The 16,334-nt window shown below is 37.0% G+C and overlaps 1 protein-coding gene across 1 annotated transcript; it reads left to right on the top strand.

Moving 5' to 3' along the window:
• Positions 1 to 987: 987 nt before the first annotated feature.
• Positions 988 to 1,815, top strand: LOC146745853 (galactosylceramide sulfotransferase-like). Its single transcript, XM_085498781.1, has one exon. It carries the CDS (start codon positions 988 to 990, stop codon positions 1,813 to 1,815), a length of 828 nt encoding a protein of 275 aa, XP_085354907.1.
• Positions 1,816 to 16,334: the final 14,519 nt, after the last annotated feature.

The following is a 16,334-nucleotide window of genomic DNA, read 5'->3' as shown; positions in this document are numbered from 1 at the left end:
AGTCAGTGGCATTTAGCTTACCAATTAACTCTGTGGCGCACTTACCGAGGATGAAAATCATTCATCACCTTGCAGTGTTTAACCACAGTTAGAATTCGAACTTTGAACCTACTATTAATAGACCCAGTGCATCAGCCATTGGGTTACTGTTTAATGTGGCGACACGGGTAAAATTCATTGAGACAACTGGGACACTTAAAAACTTTCAGACCACTCAAATCATTCAGAATACCTAAATCTTCCTAGCTATCCACTTCTTCTAGACCACTCACATTATTTAGGCCACTCAAATTTTCCAGTTCACCTAATTTTGCTGTGACACTCATACTTTTAAGTCATCCAAATTTAAATAGCTACCCACATCTTCCAGGCCACTAACATTTTCTCGATCTCACAAACCATCCAAATCTGCCGGACCACCCAAATCTGCTGTTACACCAAAATCGGCTGGGTTACAATCTCTTAAATTACGTATTTATAAGTTATTCAAAGCACGAAATTAAACCATCATTCACAGTGATTGCTAACCATGATTTTTTTATCATGGTTCCTATTTGTAGAGGTCGTTCTTTCATGTGTCCCAAGTGATATAATCAACAATTATGTATTTTTGAATAATAAAAAAATCAATGAAATCATTGAATGTATGTAAATGTTGGTTATTTCCGTAGGTTGCATTCGAAGACGATGCCAAATAGATATCATTGAAACAATTCACTAATAGGAACTTCGGAGTTATTGTCAGCTGGTGATCATTCAAGCAGTTCCACAATACGAACCTCAGAGACTATTCCTTCTCATAAGCGACAAAAATCAGAATGTGTTCATCCATTATCACAGGTGGCATTCGTGAAGACGTACAAGACAGCAAGTACGACCATTTCTTCAATACTCTTCCGTTATGGGATTAGTAACAATTTGTCGTTTGTGTTACCATCAAATGACAGCCCAGGCTGTTTTTCAAGAACAGAACGTTTCAATAGTAAAATGAAGAACTCGTTGTTGCCACCTCTTCCAGGCTCCAACTACAGTATACTAGCAAGCCATGTACCGTTCAATAAAAAATCGATCGATGACGTAATTCCTCATGCCAAGTATATAACAATATTACGTCATCCTGTATCAGCTTATGAATCAATTTTTGGATTTTTCAAAATCGCTGAGTACTTTAACATTGATCAAAACGCCACTCAAGATGCATTTAAAATATTTCTCTCAAACTCAGACAAGTATTTGAAGCGTGTAAAAGATCCTTACCACAACACATTGCTAAGAAATAGACAAATATTTGATATTGGACTTGATTTTGAAGATTATGACAAAACAAATCGTGTTGATTATGTTATTAAACAGGCATCCCAAGAGTTGGACTTAGTGATGATTACTGAGTACTTTGATGAATCGCTTATTCTGTTAAAAAAACTTCTGTGCTGGAAATTCGAAGACATTTTTTACATACATCAAAATAAGAGAAGTGACCAACTACGTGTGGAAATTGAGGACTGGGAGCGACAGCGAATATTGGAATTGAACGCAGCTGATTTTAAACTGTATCAACACTTCAATAACACATTTTGGCGTAAGGTTGAGGCGTATGGTCCAAACTTTGGCAAAGATTTAGCGACTTTTCGAAGGATGTTAGACAACATGCATACAGACTGTGTAGATGATGGAAGATATGCTATTAACTATAAAGGGCGCAGGAATGCAACACTCTTGAAAGTCAACGCACCCAAATATTGCTCCAAGATACAGGGTATCTCCTTTTCTCCCATTGCTAGAAGACAACATCCCATGGCAACGCTGAAACCGTGAACACAAAATAAAAATATCATAACAAATTTAAATTACCAAGATTTTCAAATTGTGTAAAGCATTTGCGATTTTCAAACACAAATAATTTGACAGATTCAAACAGTTCCTTGACATGAATGACAGAGACATTGTCTTCTGGCAACCAACAAGAATCAGAACAACACTCAAGATGCAATCTTTCAAAGCGTGTATTAAATGTTCATAGTAAAAAAAATCATTTTTGTAGATACTAGATTAGTGTAATATTAACTCTGAAATACTCACCATACACTACAAATTCATTCAGAAACAAGTTACCTAGTCACATGACCAGTAATTTGTATATTCAATTTGATTGAATATATTATGCATGTAGCAATACATGTCCATTACAATTCGTGATTAGATAAAAGACAATAGATTTGCAGGCATCGTGCTTTTTGGTCATATTATTTCACCATAGGCATGAGTGACATTTCCCCTGTCATTAATACTGACTTGTTTTGGGAAACTGTTTCTAAGAGATGTAGAAGTATTATATTCCAGAATGTGAACAGAGTCAGTAGGTAAAGTGTTATATATAAGTATTGAGGAAAGGTTTTCCTAATATTTAGGCTCGGAACCACACTAGATGTAACAAAGTTCATGTAAATCTCATCTTATTTCATATGTTTGTTGATCCTGTCATCTTGTGCATTCGTATAAGTAAAGACTGGACCATGTTTGCTATACCAGTGAGGACTGATGTTCCGAGTATTCATAAAATGTACTAACTAGGTGAAAACGTTTCGTAAAGTGGTATACTATGACTTAATCGCATGAATATGCATTAGTACGGTTTTCAACAATGTAGTCCAAAATAATAATCACTGATCACAATTGCCTATAATGTAGAAGAATTGGCAAAATGAATATGTAATAAGTACAATATTTCCTTCACCTTCTTATCAATGTATTAATATAATTTATTATCATAATTATAACTATTAATTAATTGTTTTGTTTGAGACCTGTCTCTAATTTTTTTTTGTCTATCAGAGATTGGTTGTCTTTGTTTGTTACAATCAATAGGCAACAAAACAGTAAAAAAAAACAGTTCCCTCCACTAATTCGCTTAGGACACTGGTAGCATAGTGGTTGTTGCATCAGACTCATGATCGGTAGACCCAAGTTCAAATCCTACCTCAGGCTGAACATCAAAGGGTCGACCCCTACTCCGGGTTAGTGTGCCACAGACTCAATGGGGAGGCCGATTCCACTGGCTGAGATTCATTCACTAGCAAATGCGACTTTGGGGGAACCTTGGTTAATGTCCGCAGGTGCTTGTGTTCGACCGAGCCTGGTTGACGCCAGGATAGCGCCTTAACAAAAATGCCATTTGACAGAGAGATGGCCACACAGCCCTGTCATGTAGTCCCAAACATGAATATGACTTCTGTGGCAAAATGCACTATGTGTCAGCACTAGCACTTGCAATTTGCACATACAAAAAAATGTCAGGAGAGACAACAGTGACACTCAATGTTCAGAACTGTCGCCTGGCACAAAAAATATTTTTAAAAAATGAAAATAAAATAGAACAATATAGATTATTTTTGTGGCTAGTATATATTGAAGAAATAGAAAAAAACGTTAAAGGTTCTGGGCAAGGTGTTAGACCATAAGTTTGTTTAAGTTTGTTCTTAATGCAGCAGGCATTGAGATTGCAGTCAAATAGACCAATACTTTTTCCATCTTAGATTTAACCCAAGCTGTTTTGCAAAATGTTAGTTTTTGTATTGTATTGTATGGTAGAAAAACCAATTACCTACATTTTCCCTTGTAAATGATTAGACTTTCTTTCTCAATAGTTTCAGTCTGTGTTTCTAGGCATCTTTCAGTTGACAACTGATAAAAACCTGTCCATTAATCATTGAATTTGGAGATATAGTGTTTAATGCTTTGGCAAACAGTTGTAAACTTACTGCGTGACTGGACATATACACTCTAGAAGTAAAACATTAACAATGGATTGCCACAAACAACATAACTTGAAATAGACCTCTACATGCCATCTTCTTTGCCTATTTCTAACATCAATTGCTGAACTTATCACGTAAAGGAAAGGTCAAAGCTGGCAACACATTAACAATTTACAGCTTTTTTTTATATCACTTTTCATTCTTTGGATATTCATCAGTTTATGTAGTCCACCATCTTGATTCTTCGGCAAAATATTATAGGTAAAGTAAGGCATCATATCCTCTGATGTGGGAAATTGAGAAAATTATTGAATCTATACCTGTTTTCGAATATTTTACAAATTTATTGGTGTGAGGAGGTTATACAAATGAAATATAACATGTTGACTACAAAAACGGGACAAACAAGTGCCATTGTATTTTTAACGACCAAAATAAGGTAGGTTAATTTTTATTTACTTCACGTTTCTGGCAATATTTTTTGTAATTGTAACATAATTTTCCTAACTATAATTATATACATGAGTAATATGGACACCGAAAATATTGCACCAGTATTATCAGCACGTTGTAGATGAAATCATTTTCTTAGTTTTTGTCAACAGTGGATATGATGTCACACTTTACCCACAGTCCTATGCTGGATAATCAAGATGGCGGACTACATAATACTGATGAAAAGTTGAATATCTAGATAATAAAAAGAGATATAAAATAATGTAAATTGCATTCTCCCAAATTTGTGGGTCTCTTTCACCTGGAAGCATTATGTTGTTTGCCTTGACTTCCCCTTTAATTCATTACAACCTACTCTTAAAGACATTTACCACCGTTATAATACCATGAACAAACAACCAAATCATCCACTGCAAAGTCAGCTAGCTGCACACATAGAGCTCCATGCTGCACTCCCCCCAATAACTCACTGAACGAATCAACACCGTTCTGTAGACGTGCAGTATTGGGGAATATGTTCGTGGATATTTCACCTAAATAGTCGAATCATAGCGTTCATAATAGACAAAAGAGCAAATATAAATTGAAGCAGAGCACCATGGGAATTCTCTAGTTCACAGTGCACAAACTCAAAAATGGTGAGTGGCTAGGCCGCTTTAAAATCGCCTTCCATCGACCATGCAACATAAACTACTAGAATTACATACCTTCATTCACAATACGTATTTCAATGTAAAATGTTATAGTTTAGATATATTTGAAGACTGAATTTTAGTTTTCTGTCACTATCGAGATGAAAATTTGTGTTTATGTCTAAGCTTAACGCTGTGACAGAGCGACAACGACTCTCACAATTTGCTCTGTTTTTTGGAGTAACTCACTGTTTGTGATTTTTTCGCCTACTTCATATCCATGAATAAATTACTTTGTCCGTACGTATATAAACAACATCTTGGTCTGGTTTTCTATGGGTGAGAACAAATCCCAAGCTGCAAATTTAAATAGAGTTAAGGGTGATAGTCGCCGCGCCACGCATGCGTGATATATGTGGGTCTCATATAAACAAAGAAGGCGACTTTGACTGTTACGCAGATCAACGTATACAAACTGAGATGTTACCAAGCTTAAATTAGGTATTTTCAGGTGATTGGAAGGTATTGAATGAGTCACCGCCGGTAATTAATTAGTACGCGCCCAGGTCAAACCTCACACTTGTGATTTCCATTAGAAAAGTGCAATCAATGTTTATCAACACAAATGTCGCACATGCGCAGCGCGACGTTGACCACAATTTAATACCTTCCAAAACACAAGTTTGTTAGAGATTTTTTTTTTTTTTAATAATATGTCACCGGCTGCCCACTCAAACAACGCCAGGGACCCGACTTTTGGAAAAATCACTCAATGTAAATAACGCTTAAACCGGTAACTGGTAGCATATTGGTTGTCGCATCAGACTCATGATCGGTAGATCCAAGTTCAAATCCTACATTAGGCTGCATATCAAAAGGGTCGACCCCTACCCTGGGTAAGTGTGCCACAGACTCAATGGGTAGGCTTAATCCACTGGCCGAGATTCATTCACTAATGAATGCGACTTTTGGGGGACCTTGGTCAAGGTACGCATGTGCTTGTGTTCGGCCGAGTCTGGTTGACGCCAGGATAGCGCATTAAATTGCCATTTGATAGGGAGATGGCCGCACAGCCCTGCCATGTAGTCCCAAACAGGAAATGACTTCCGTGGCAAAATGCACTGTGTCAGCACTTGCACTTGCAATTTGCGAAAAAAAAAGTCAGGAGAGACAACAGTGACATTCAAAGTCCGGAACTGTCGCCTGGCACAAAAACATTTAAAAAAAATAACGCTTAATCTTATAATGTAGTTAAGGTGTTAAAGCGGGAGGGTCGTCACCAAGCGATGATAACAACACACGCCAAAAACGCAAAGGCTCATGGGTGGACGCTTGTTCGTAAATCATGACACGCTATGGCCATCTAATGCATGCGCAGGTGACGACTCCACACTTTAAATCGCGTGGATTGGAGGCAATCCACGCCCTTTAACGGAAAGTCTGCAGGCAAGTTTAGGCTGGTAGGTTGTCAGGTTCTTTACCCATTTCTAACATCAATTGCTGAACATATCACGTAAAGGAAAGGTCAAAGCTGACAACATATTAACTCATAACAGTTCGGCAAATATAAGAAAATACAATTTACAGTTTTTTTATATCACTTTTCATTCTTTGCATATTCAACTTGTCATCAGTTTATGTAGTCCACCATCTTGATTCTTCGGCAAAAGATTATGGGTAAAGTATGACATCATATCCTCTGATGTGGGAAATTGAGAACATTATTGAATCTATACCTGTTTTCGAATATTTTACAAATTTATTGGTGTGAGTAGGTTATACAAATGATATATAACCTGTTGACTACAAAAACGGGACAAACAAGTGCCATTGTATTTTTAATTACCAAAATAAGGTAGGTTAATTTTTATTTACTTCACGTTTTTGGCAATATTTTTTTATTTTTTGTAATTGTAACATAATTTTCCTAACTATAATTATATACATGAGTAATATGGACATCGAAAATATTGCACCAGTATTATCAGCACGTTGTAGATGAAATCATTTTCTTAGTTTTTGCCAACAGTGGATATGATGTCACACTTTACCCACAATCCTATGCTGGATAATCAAGATGGCGGACTACATAATACTGATGAAAAGTTGAATATCTAGATAATGAAAATTGCATTCTCCCAAATTTGTGGGGCTCTTTCACCTGGAAGCATATGTTGTTTGCCTTGACTTCCCCTTTAATTCATTACAACCTACTCTTAAAAACATTTACCACCGTTATAATACCATGAACAAACAACCAAGTCATTCATTGCAAAGTCAGCTAGCTGCACACATAGAGCTCCATGCTGCACCCCCCCCCCAATAACTTACTGAACCAACCAACACCGTTCTGTAGACGTGCAGTAGTGGGGGATATGTTCGTAGATATTCCACTTAAATAGTCGAATCATAGCGTTCATAATAGACAAAAGAGCAAATATAAATTGAAGCAGAGCACCATGGGAATTCTCTAGTTCACAGTGCAAAAACTCCAAAATGGTGAGTGGCTAGGCCGCTTTAAAATCGCCTTCCATCGACCATGCAACATAAACTACTAGAATTACATACCTTCATTCACAATACGTATTTCAATGTAAAATTTTATAGTTTAGATATATTTGAAGACTGAATTTTAGTTTTCTGTCACTATCGAGATGAAAATTTGTGTTTATGTCTAAGCTTAACGCTGTGACAGAGCGACAACGACTCTCACAATTTGCTCTGTTTTTTGGAGTAACTCACTGTTTGTGATTTTTTCGCCTACTTCATATCCATGAATAAATTACTTTGTCCGTACGTATATAAACAACATCTTGGTCTGGTTTTCTATGGGTGAGAACAAATCCCAAGCTGCAAATTTAAATAGAGTTAAGGGTGATAGTCGCCGCGCCACGCATGCGTGATATATGTGGGTCTCATATAAACAAAGATGGCGACTTTGACTGTTACGCAGATCAACATATACAAACTGAGACGTTACCAAGCTTAAATTAGGTATTTTCAGGTGATTGGAAGGTATTGAATGAGTCACCGCCGGTAATTAATTAGTACGCGCCCAGGTCAAACCTCACACTTGTGATTTCCATTAGAAAAGTGCAATCAATGTTTATCAACACAAATGTCGCACATGCGCAGCGCGACGTTGACCACAATTTAATACCTTCCAAAACACAAGTTTGTTAGAGATTGTTTTTTTTTTAATAATATGTCACCGGCTGCCCACTCAAACAACGCCAGGGACCCGACTTTTGGAAAAATCACTCAATGTAAATAATGCTTATACCGGTAACTGGTAGCATATTGGTTGTCGCATCAGATTCATGATCGGTAGATCTAAGTTCAAATCCTACATTAGGCTGCATATCAAAAGGGTCGACCCCTACCCTGGGTAAGTGTGCCACAAACTCAATGGGTAGGCTTAATCCACTGGCCGAGATTCATTCACTAATGAATGCGACTTTTGGGGGACCTTGGTCAAGGTACGCATGTGCTTGTGTTCGACCGAGCCTGGTTGACGCCAGGATAGCGCATTAAATTGCCATTTGATAGGGAGATGGCCGCACAGCCCTGCCATGTAGTCCCAAACAGGAAATGACTTCCGTGGCAAAATGCACTGTGTCAGCACTTGCACTTGCAATTTGCTAAAAAAAAGTCAGGAGAGACAACAGTGACATTCAAAGTCCGGAACTGTCGCCTGGCACAAAAACATTTAAAAAAAATAACGCTTAATCTTATAATGTAGTTAAGGTGTTAAAGTGGGAGGGTCGTCACCAAGCGATGATAACAACACACGCCAAAAACCCAAAGGCTCATGGGTGGACGCTTGTTCGTAAATCATGACACGCTATGACCATCTAATGCATGCGCAGGTGAAGACTCCACACTTTAAATCGCGTGGATTGGAGGCAACCCACGCCCTTTAACGGAAAGTCTGCAGGCAAGTTTAGGCTGGTAGGTTGTCAGGTTCTTAACCCATTTCTAACATCAATTGCTGAACATATCACGTAAAGGAAAGGTCAAAGCTGACAACATATTAACTCATAACAGTTCGGCAAATATAAGAAAATACAATTTACAGTTTTTTTATATCACTTTTCATTCTTTGCATATTCAACTTGTCATCAGTTTATGTAGTCCACCATCTTGATTCTTCGGCAAAAGATTATGGGTAACGTATGACATCATATCCTCTGATGTGGGAAATTGAGAACATTATTGAATCTATACCTGTTTTCGAATATTTTACAAATTTATTGGTGTGAGTAGGTTATACAAATAATATATAACCTGTTGACTACAAAAACGGGACAAACAAGTGCCATTGTATTTTAACGACCAAAATAAGGTAGGTTAATTTTTATTTACTTCACGTTTTTGGCAATATTATTTTATTTTTTGTAATTGTAACATAATTTTCCTAACTATAATTATATACATGAGTAATATGGACACCGAAAATATTGCACCAGTATTATCAGCACGTTGTAGATGAAATCATTTTCTTAGTTTTTGCCAACAGTGGATATGATGTCACACTTTACTCACAATCCTATGCTGGATAATCAAGATGGCGGACTACATAATACTGATGAAAAGTTGAATATCTAGATAATGAAAAGAGATATAAAATAATGTAAATTGCATTCTCCCAAATTTGTGGGGCTCTTTCACCTGGAAGCATATGTTGTTTGCCTTGACTTCCCCTTTAATTCATTACAACCTACTCTTAAAAACATTTACCACCGTTATAATACCATGAACAAACAACCAAGTCATTCATTGCAAAGTCAGCTAGCTGCACACATAGAGCTCCATGCTGCACCCCCCCCCAATAACTTACTGAACCAACCAACACCGTTCTGTAGACGTGCAGTAGTGGGGGATATGTTCGTAGATATTCCACTTAAATAGTCGAATCATAGCGTTCATAATAGACAAAAGAGCAAATATAAATTGAAGCAGAGCACCATGGGAATTCTCTAGTTCACAGTGCACAAACTCAAAAATGGTGAGTGGCTAGGCCGCTTTAAAATCGCCTTCCATCGACCATGCAACATAAACTACTAGAATTACATACCTTCATTCACAATACGTATTTCAATGTAAAATTTTATAGTTTAGATAAATTTGAAGACTGAATTTTAGTTTTCTGTCACTATCGAGATGAAAATTTGTGTTTATGTCTAAGCTTAACGCTGTGACAGAGCGACAACGACTCTCACAATTTGCTCTGTTTTTGAAGTAACTCACTGTTTGTGATTTTTTCGCCTGCTTCATATCCATGAATAAATTACTTTGTCCGTACGTATATAAACAACATCTTGGTCTGGTTTTCTATGGGTGAGAACAAATCCCAAGCTGCAAATTTAAATAGAGTTAAGGGTGATAGTCGCCGCGCCACGCATGCGTGATATATGTGGGTCTCATATAAACAAAGATGGCGACTTTGACTGTTACGCAGATCAACGTATACAAACTGAGACGTTACCAAGCTTAAATTAGGTATTTTCAGGTGATTGGAAAGTATCGGAGGAGTCACCGGCGGTAGATCCAAGTTCAAGCTGCATATCAAAAGGGTCGACCCCTACCCTGGGTGAGTGTGCCACAGACTCAATGGGTAGGCTTAATCCACTGGCCGAGATTCATTCACTAAGGAATGCGACTTTTGGGGGACCTTGGTCAAGGTACGCATGTGCTTGTGTTCGACCGAGCCTGGTTGACGCCAGGATAGCGCATTAAATTGCCATTTGATAGGGAGATGGCCGCACAGCCCTACCATGTACAATCTGATTAAAATCTGATGTAGTGTACGGGCTTTAATTATTTTGGCTATAAACTTATTTTAATTTTATGTTTTATTACTTTTGTTATTAATGCCTTTTTATTTTCTTATTTTACTTTGATTTTGTGATTTTTTTAAAATTCCGCCCTACCTACATCTGAGCCGATGCCTATGTAACGAGATTTCAACGAGACCCACTGTCGACGATTTTAGTCAACGAATCACAGACCTTCTTCTATAGCGCACATGATGACGTCACTGGGCAGAGTCAGGTGGCAAACACGTGCACACTCAAATAAAATGGCGGATTATACCGACATTAGCGACCGAGAAGAACACGGCTTTTCGGTAAGTTTATCATTGTCAAATGCAACGAAAGTATTTTTTTTATGTTTATATTGTGGCTCGAATGGTTCGAGTTTAGATCGTTATTTTGCGTAGTTATTCTGGGAGTGACGATTTTGTTTCCACCGGTTCGACCGAACACCGGTGTCTTTTTCCAGTCGCTTGCCCTGGAGACGGGTGATGTTTTGTTGACGATCGGGTCAAAACCGTCTACGGTATTGAAGCCGTAGCTGTAAATAATCATCAAAATGTATCAACATTTTGTACATTATACAATAACTCTTTATTAAAGTAATTGAGCTGATTTGGACTGGAATGAAATATTTTTTATTTGGAACACATCGCAATTGATCAGGAAATATTTTTTTGCTCCAATTTTCTGCGTCGATGCCGTGGGCCGGTGACCGTTATACAATTTAAAATTTGCATTGTTTACTATATCTGTTTACAGTGTTCTAATCATTACGATTTACTTATTTTTTTGCTTCCATTCTAGATAATTATGCTCAGTGTTTGATGTAAAATTGAAGCGATGGCTGAATAAACGAACCTTGGCTGGCGAAGATGTATCAGGAAGTGTACACATTTGTTGGAAGTGAACAAAATATTCAATGTAATGACAAAAATTGTAAAATGCTGTGGAATTTCTTTTGTAAATAAAAATATACTAGCAATTTTCTATTAATGGTTTATTCAAGTGGGCAAAATATAATGTACAGAAAGATTGCCCGTAGAGTATCGCTACACTGAAAAGTAAGCAACCGACAGCCTGTATAAAAAGGGGCCTGTGATTGGCTGTTACTTACGCGAGATTTGAACGGGACTTACGTAGGCGTCGGATCAGATGTATGTAGGGCGGAATTAAAAAAAATCAAAATCAAAGTAAAATAATAAAATAAAAAGGCATTAATAACAAAAGTAATAAAAAATAAAATTAAAATAAGTTTATAGCCAAAATAATTAAAGCCCGTACACTACATCAGATGTTAATCAGATTGTGCCATGTAAGTCCCAAACAGGAAATGACTTCCGTGGCAAAATGCACTGTGTCAGCACTTGCACTTGCAATTTGCGAAAAAAAAGTCAGGAGAGACAACAGTGACATTCAAAGTCCGGAACTGTCGCCTTGCACAAAAACATTTAAAAAAAATAATAACGCTTAAACTTATAATGTAGTTAAGGTGTTAAAGCGGGAGGGTCGTCACCAAGCGATGATAATAACACACGCCAAAGGCTTATGGGTGGACGCTTGTTCGTAAATCATGACACGCTATGGTAGGTTGTCAGTTGGTAAGCCAAAAATAAGCCATCTTTTAATTTACTGCGAATAGACTTGTTTGTATAAGTATCAAAAACACTATTACAGCGTACCAACCTACTTCACAATCTATTTATCTCTTGGAGTGTGCACTGGTAGCCTGAATGCCAGTTTCGAAACTTCACACAAGACGAAATGCAAGTCTTAGCGTCAATTAAAAGGAGGAAGCTGACATTGGCAGCAGTATTTGTTTTTTTATTTACGATATTAGCTATAGAATATGGATCGGACTCGAAGGAAAAAGATCTTGGTGAAAAGAAAAATGATTTGATCAAATTTACGTGAGTATACATTGCAAATAATGCCATTGGCATGGCAACTCGATTTTCATTTTGGTTTCAGATAGTTGTTTTCTTTTAATAGGACAGTCAATGTGAACATGATACATCGCCACACTAATATCAAAAGAACGACCGAATACTTAGACAAGGTGTAAAGCGTCTGACAATCGGTATTCGAACCACAGGGAGGTCGGGAGGAGTCAACTTAGTTTTAACTCTCGTAAACACTGTTTTTTACTAATTGTCTATCCATGTTCGCTGCTCACCACTGATAAAAATATCAGAATAAAAGGATGGCAGGGAGAGCGTGAATTATAGTTTACTCTGGATGGCGGATGGCGGGGAAATTTCCAAAATTAACAATAGTTTGACCACCATTGAAAAGAAAGAAGCGTATTGTTGCTAGATAGTGTAGCTTTTATATATAACGTGTCTGTTTGATCGATGTAGGTCACCGCGAAAAAAAATACTTAGTGTCAAGGACATTGCAATGTTACTTATCACAAATCTCATCAAAGTGATATACAACCAGACGGCTGCCTTTCGCCATTTTGAATGGAAAGTATGAAACAACACTGAAACGCACATTTCACTGCTAAAATTAGACCTTAAAAAATTGGATCCATTCAAATCAAAATTGCTCAAACAGAGACTTGACCGACACTCAGTTACAAATAACACTTAGTTTTTATTTTGTTTTTGATTTTCCGAATCAGCGCACAGTCTGAAATGACAAATGTCAGTAAAATGTGCCCCAAATTTCACTTCTGATCGTTTCACTGAAAAACTAGAATCATTTCCAAGCATGTTCATTGTGTGTTCATGAACAAAGGGAAACCTATTTTTTGTGAATCGGACTGTATAATTACAATATATTAGTAAACTCGAGTCAAACATGTCATTCATATGGGCTGTAAGCTTGGGAGACTACCAATAACACATCCTTTCATTGAATAAGATTTCGATATGATATTAGCCACCGTTTTCACAATATATAATTTCCTACCTAACCACGTATATAGCAGGGCCACCTTTGTGTGGATTATGTGTGTTAAACGATTGGATGCATGTGAGTTTCTCCAAATATAGAAACAATTTAGTGCATTCCTTTTCTGTACAAAAAGATTTACTTTTGTTTTCTCGTCTTAATGTTTTCAAACGATGGCGTATGTAATTAACTCTTCTGCTAATTTAAATTGGTTTTCTAGTACTGGAACTAACACATTGCTGTTTTGGCTGCTATTTTCTTTCAGCGTAGTATTTATTATGCCATGCCTTCGGTGTTATTTTTATGTTGGAAACTACTGTGAGTTTACAAGACACAACCAGTATATATACATAACACCACAATTATACAAACTGTTGGCAATTATTCCTTCCACTCAAAAGTCTTTATTTTTGTGGTCAGCGATTAGACATTGCGTTTGCTTGGCTGAGGTCAAGCACACAAGAGGAAGACAGGATATTGTTGCCCGTTTACACATTATCTTAAAATTCAGATCAATTTCTTTGGACCGATGTTAGACAATATGGAAATCAGGTTGTAATCCAGTGTTCTCTAATTATCAGGGACTACATGAGAAGTATGTGTGACAAAAAACATTTAATGCGTCATTCCTGTATCAACAAGAACAAGTCGATTTTACAAAAGTATCTCTTCTGAGATTTCACCAAAATTGCTTCCATTAGTGAATGAAACTCAGTCAGTGGCTTTAGCTTACCAATTAACTTTGTGGCGCACTTACCGAGGGTGAAAATCGTACATCATCTTGCAGTGTTTAACCACAGTTAGAATTCGAACTTTGAACTTATTATTAATAGACCCAGTGCATCAGCCATTGGGTTAATGTTTAATGTGGCGACACGGGTAAAATTCATTGAGACAACTGGGACACTTAAAAACTTTCAGACCACTCAAATCATTCAGGATACCTAAATCTTCCTAGCTATCCACTTCTTCTAGACCACTCATATCTTTCAGTTCACCTGATTTTGCTGTGACACTCATACTTTTAGGCAATTCAAAGTAAACTAGCTACCCACATCTTCCAGGCCACTAAAATTGTTTCGATCTCCCAAACCATCCAAATCTGCCGGACCACCCAAATCTGCTGTTACACCAAAATCTGCTGGGTCACAATCTCTTAATTAACGTATTTATAATGTATTCAGAGCACGAAATTAAACCATCAATCACAGTGATTACTAACCATGATTTTGTTTTCGATCATGGTTTGGAGAGGTCGTTCTTTTATGTGTTCAAAGTGATATAATCAACAATTATGTATTTTTTTTAATAATAAAAAAAATCAATGAAATCATTGAATGTATGTAAATGTTGGTTATTTCCGTAGGTTGCATTCAAAGACGATGACAGTTAATTATCATTCAAACAATTCACTAAAAGGAACTTCGGAGTTATTGTCAGCTGGTGGTCATTCAAGCAGTTCCACAATACGAAGCCCAGAAACTATGCCTTCTCATAAACGACAAAAATCAGAATGTGTTCATCCATTATCACAGGTGGTATTCGTGAAGACGTACAAGACAGCAAGTACGACCATTTCTTCAATACTCTTCCGTTATGGGATTAGTAACAATTTGTCGTTTGTGTTACCATCAAAACACAACCCAGGCTGGTTTTCAAGAACAGTACGTTTCAATAGTAAAATGAAGAAGTCGTTGTTGCCACCTCTTCCAGGCTCCAACTACAGTATACTAGCAAGCCATGTACCGTTCAATAAAAAATCGATCGATGACGTAATTCCTCATGCCAAGTATATAACAATATTACGTCATCCTGTATCAGCTTATGAATCAATTTTTGGATTTTTCAAAATCGCTGAGTACGTTAACATTGATCACAACGCCACTCAAGATGCATTTAAAATATTTCTCTCAAACTCAGACAAGTATTTGAAGCGTGTAAAAGATCCTTACCACAAAACATTGCTAAGAAATAGACAAATATTTGATATTGGACTTGATTTTGAAGATTATGACAACGCAACTCGTGTTGGTTATGTTATTAAACAGGCATCCAAGGAGTTGGACTTGGTGATGATTACTGAGTACTTTGACGAATCGCTTATTCTGTTGAAAAAACTCCTGTGCTGGAAATACGAAGACATTTTTTACATACATCAAAATAAGAGAAATGACCGACTACGTGTGGAAATTGAGGACTGGGAGCGACAGCGAATATTGGAATTGAACGCAGCTGATTTTAAACTGTATCAACACTTCAATTACACATTTTGGCGTAAAGTTAAGGCGTATGGTCCAAACTTCAGCAAAGACTTGGCGACTTTTCGAAGGATGTTAGACAACATGCACACAGAATGTGTAGATGATGGAAGATATGCTATTAACTATAAAGGGCGTAGAAATGCAACACTCTTGAAAGTCAACGCACCCAAATATTGCTCAATGATACATGATGACTACTTTTCTTTAATTGCTGGAAGACAACATAAAGATTTCATCTCAAAATTATTGCACAAATACAGTTTGACAGATGTATCAAGCATGGTGACATTCAATCATTTTATAGGGCTAAATCATATTGCATACATTACCGTCTGGACATTTATAGTATTTTATTGCATCTATTTCTCAATCAAATCCCCTCAATGATTGGCTGAAATTACTCAACATATACTTATTCTTTGAATTTGGCAACTCTTTTTGTATTTCTTGCTGCTACAAGTTGAGATCAGTCTTTGCAAACTTGCTTGCTTGTACAGTGTAAGTGAAAATATTAAA

This window comes from Saccoglossus kowalevskii, chromosome 5 (assembly GCF_978046115.1).
Source record: "Saccoglossus kowalevskii chromosome 5, keSacKowa6.1, whole genome shotgun sequence".
Lineage (NCBI taxonomy): Eukaryota > Metazoa > Hemichordata > Enteropneusta > Harrimaniidae > Saccoglossus > Saccoglossus kowalevskii.
This window is presented reverse-complemented; position numbering and strand designations above follow the sequence as displayed.

Excerpts from the sequence above, each read along its gene's own strand:
- LOC146745853 (XM_085498781.1), top strand. The coding sequence starts at position 988 with ATGAAGAACTCGTTGTTGCCACCTCTTCCAGGCTCCAACTACAGTATA.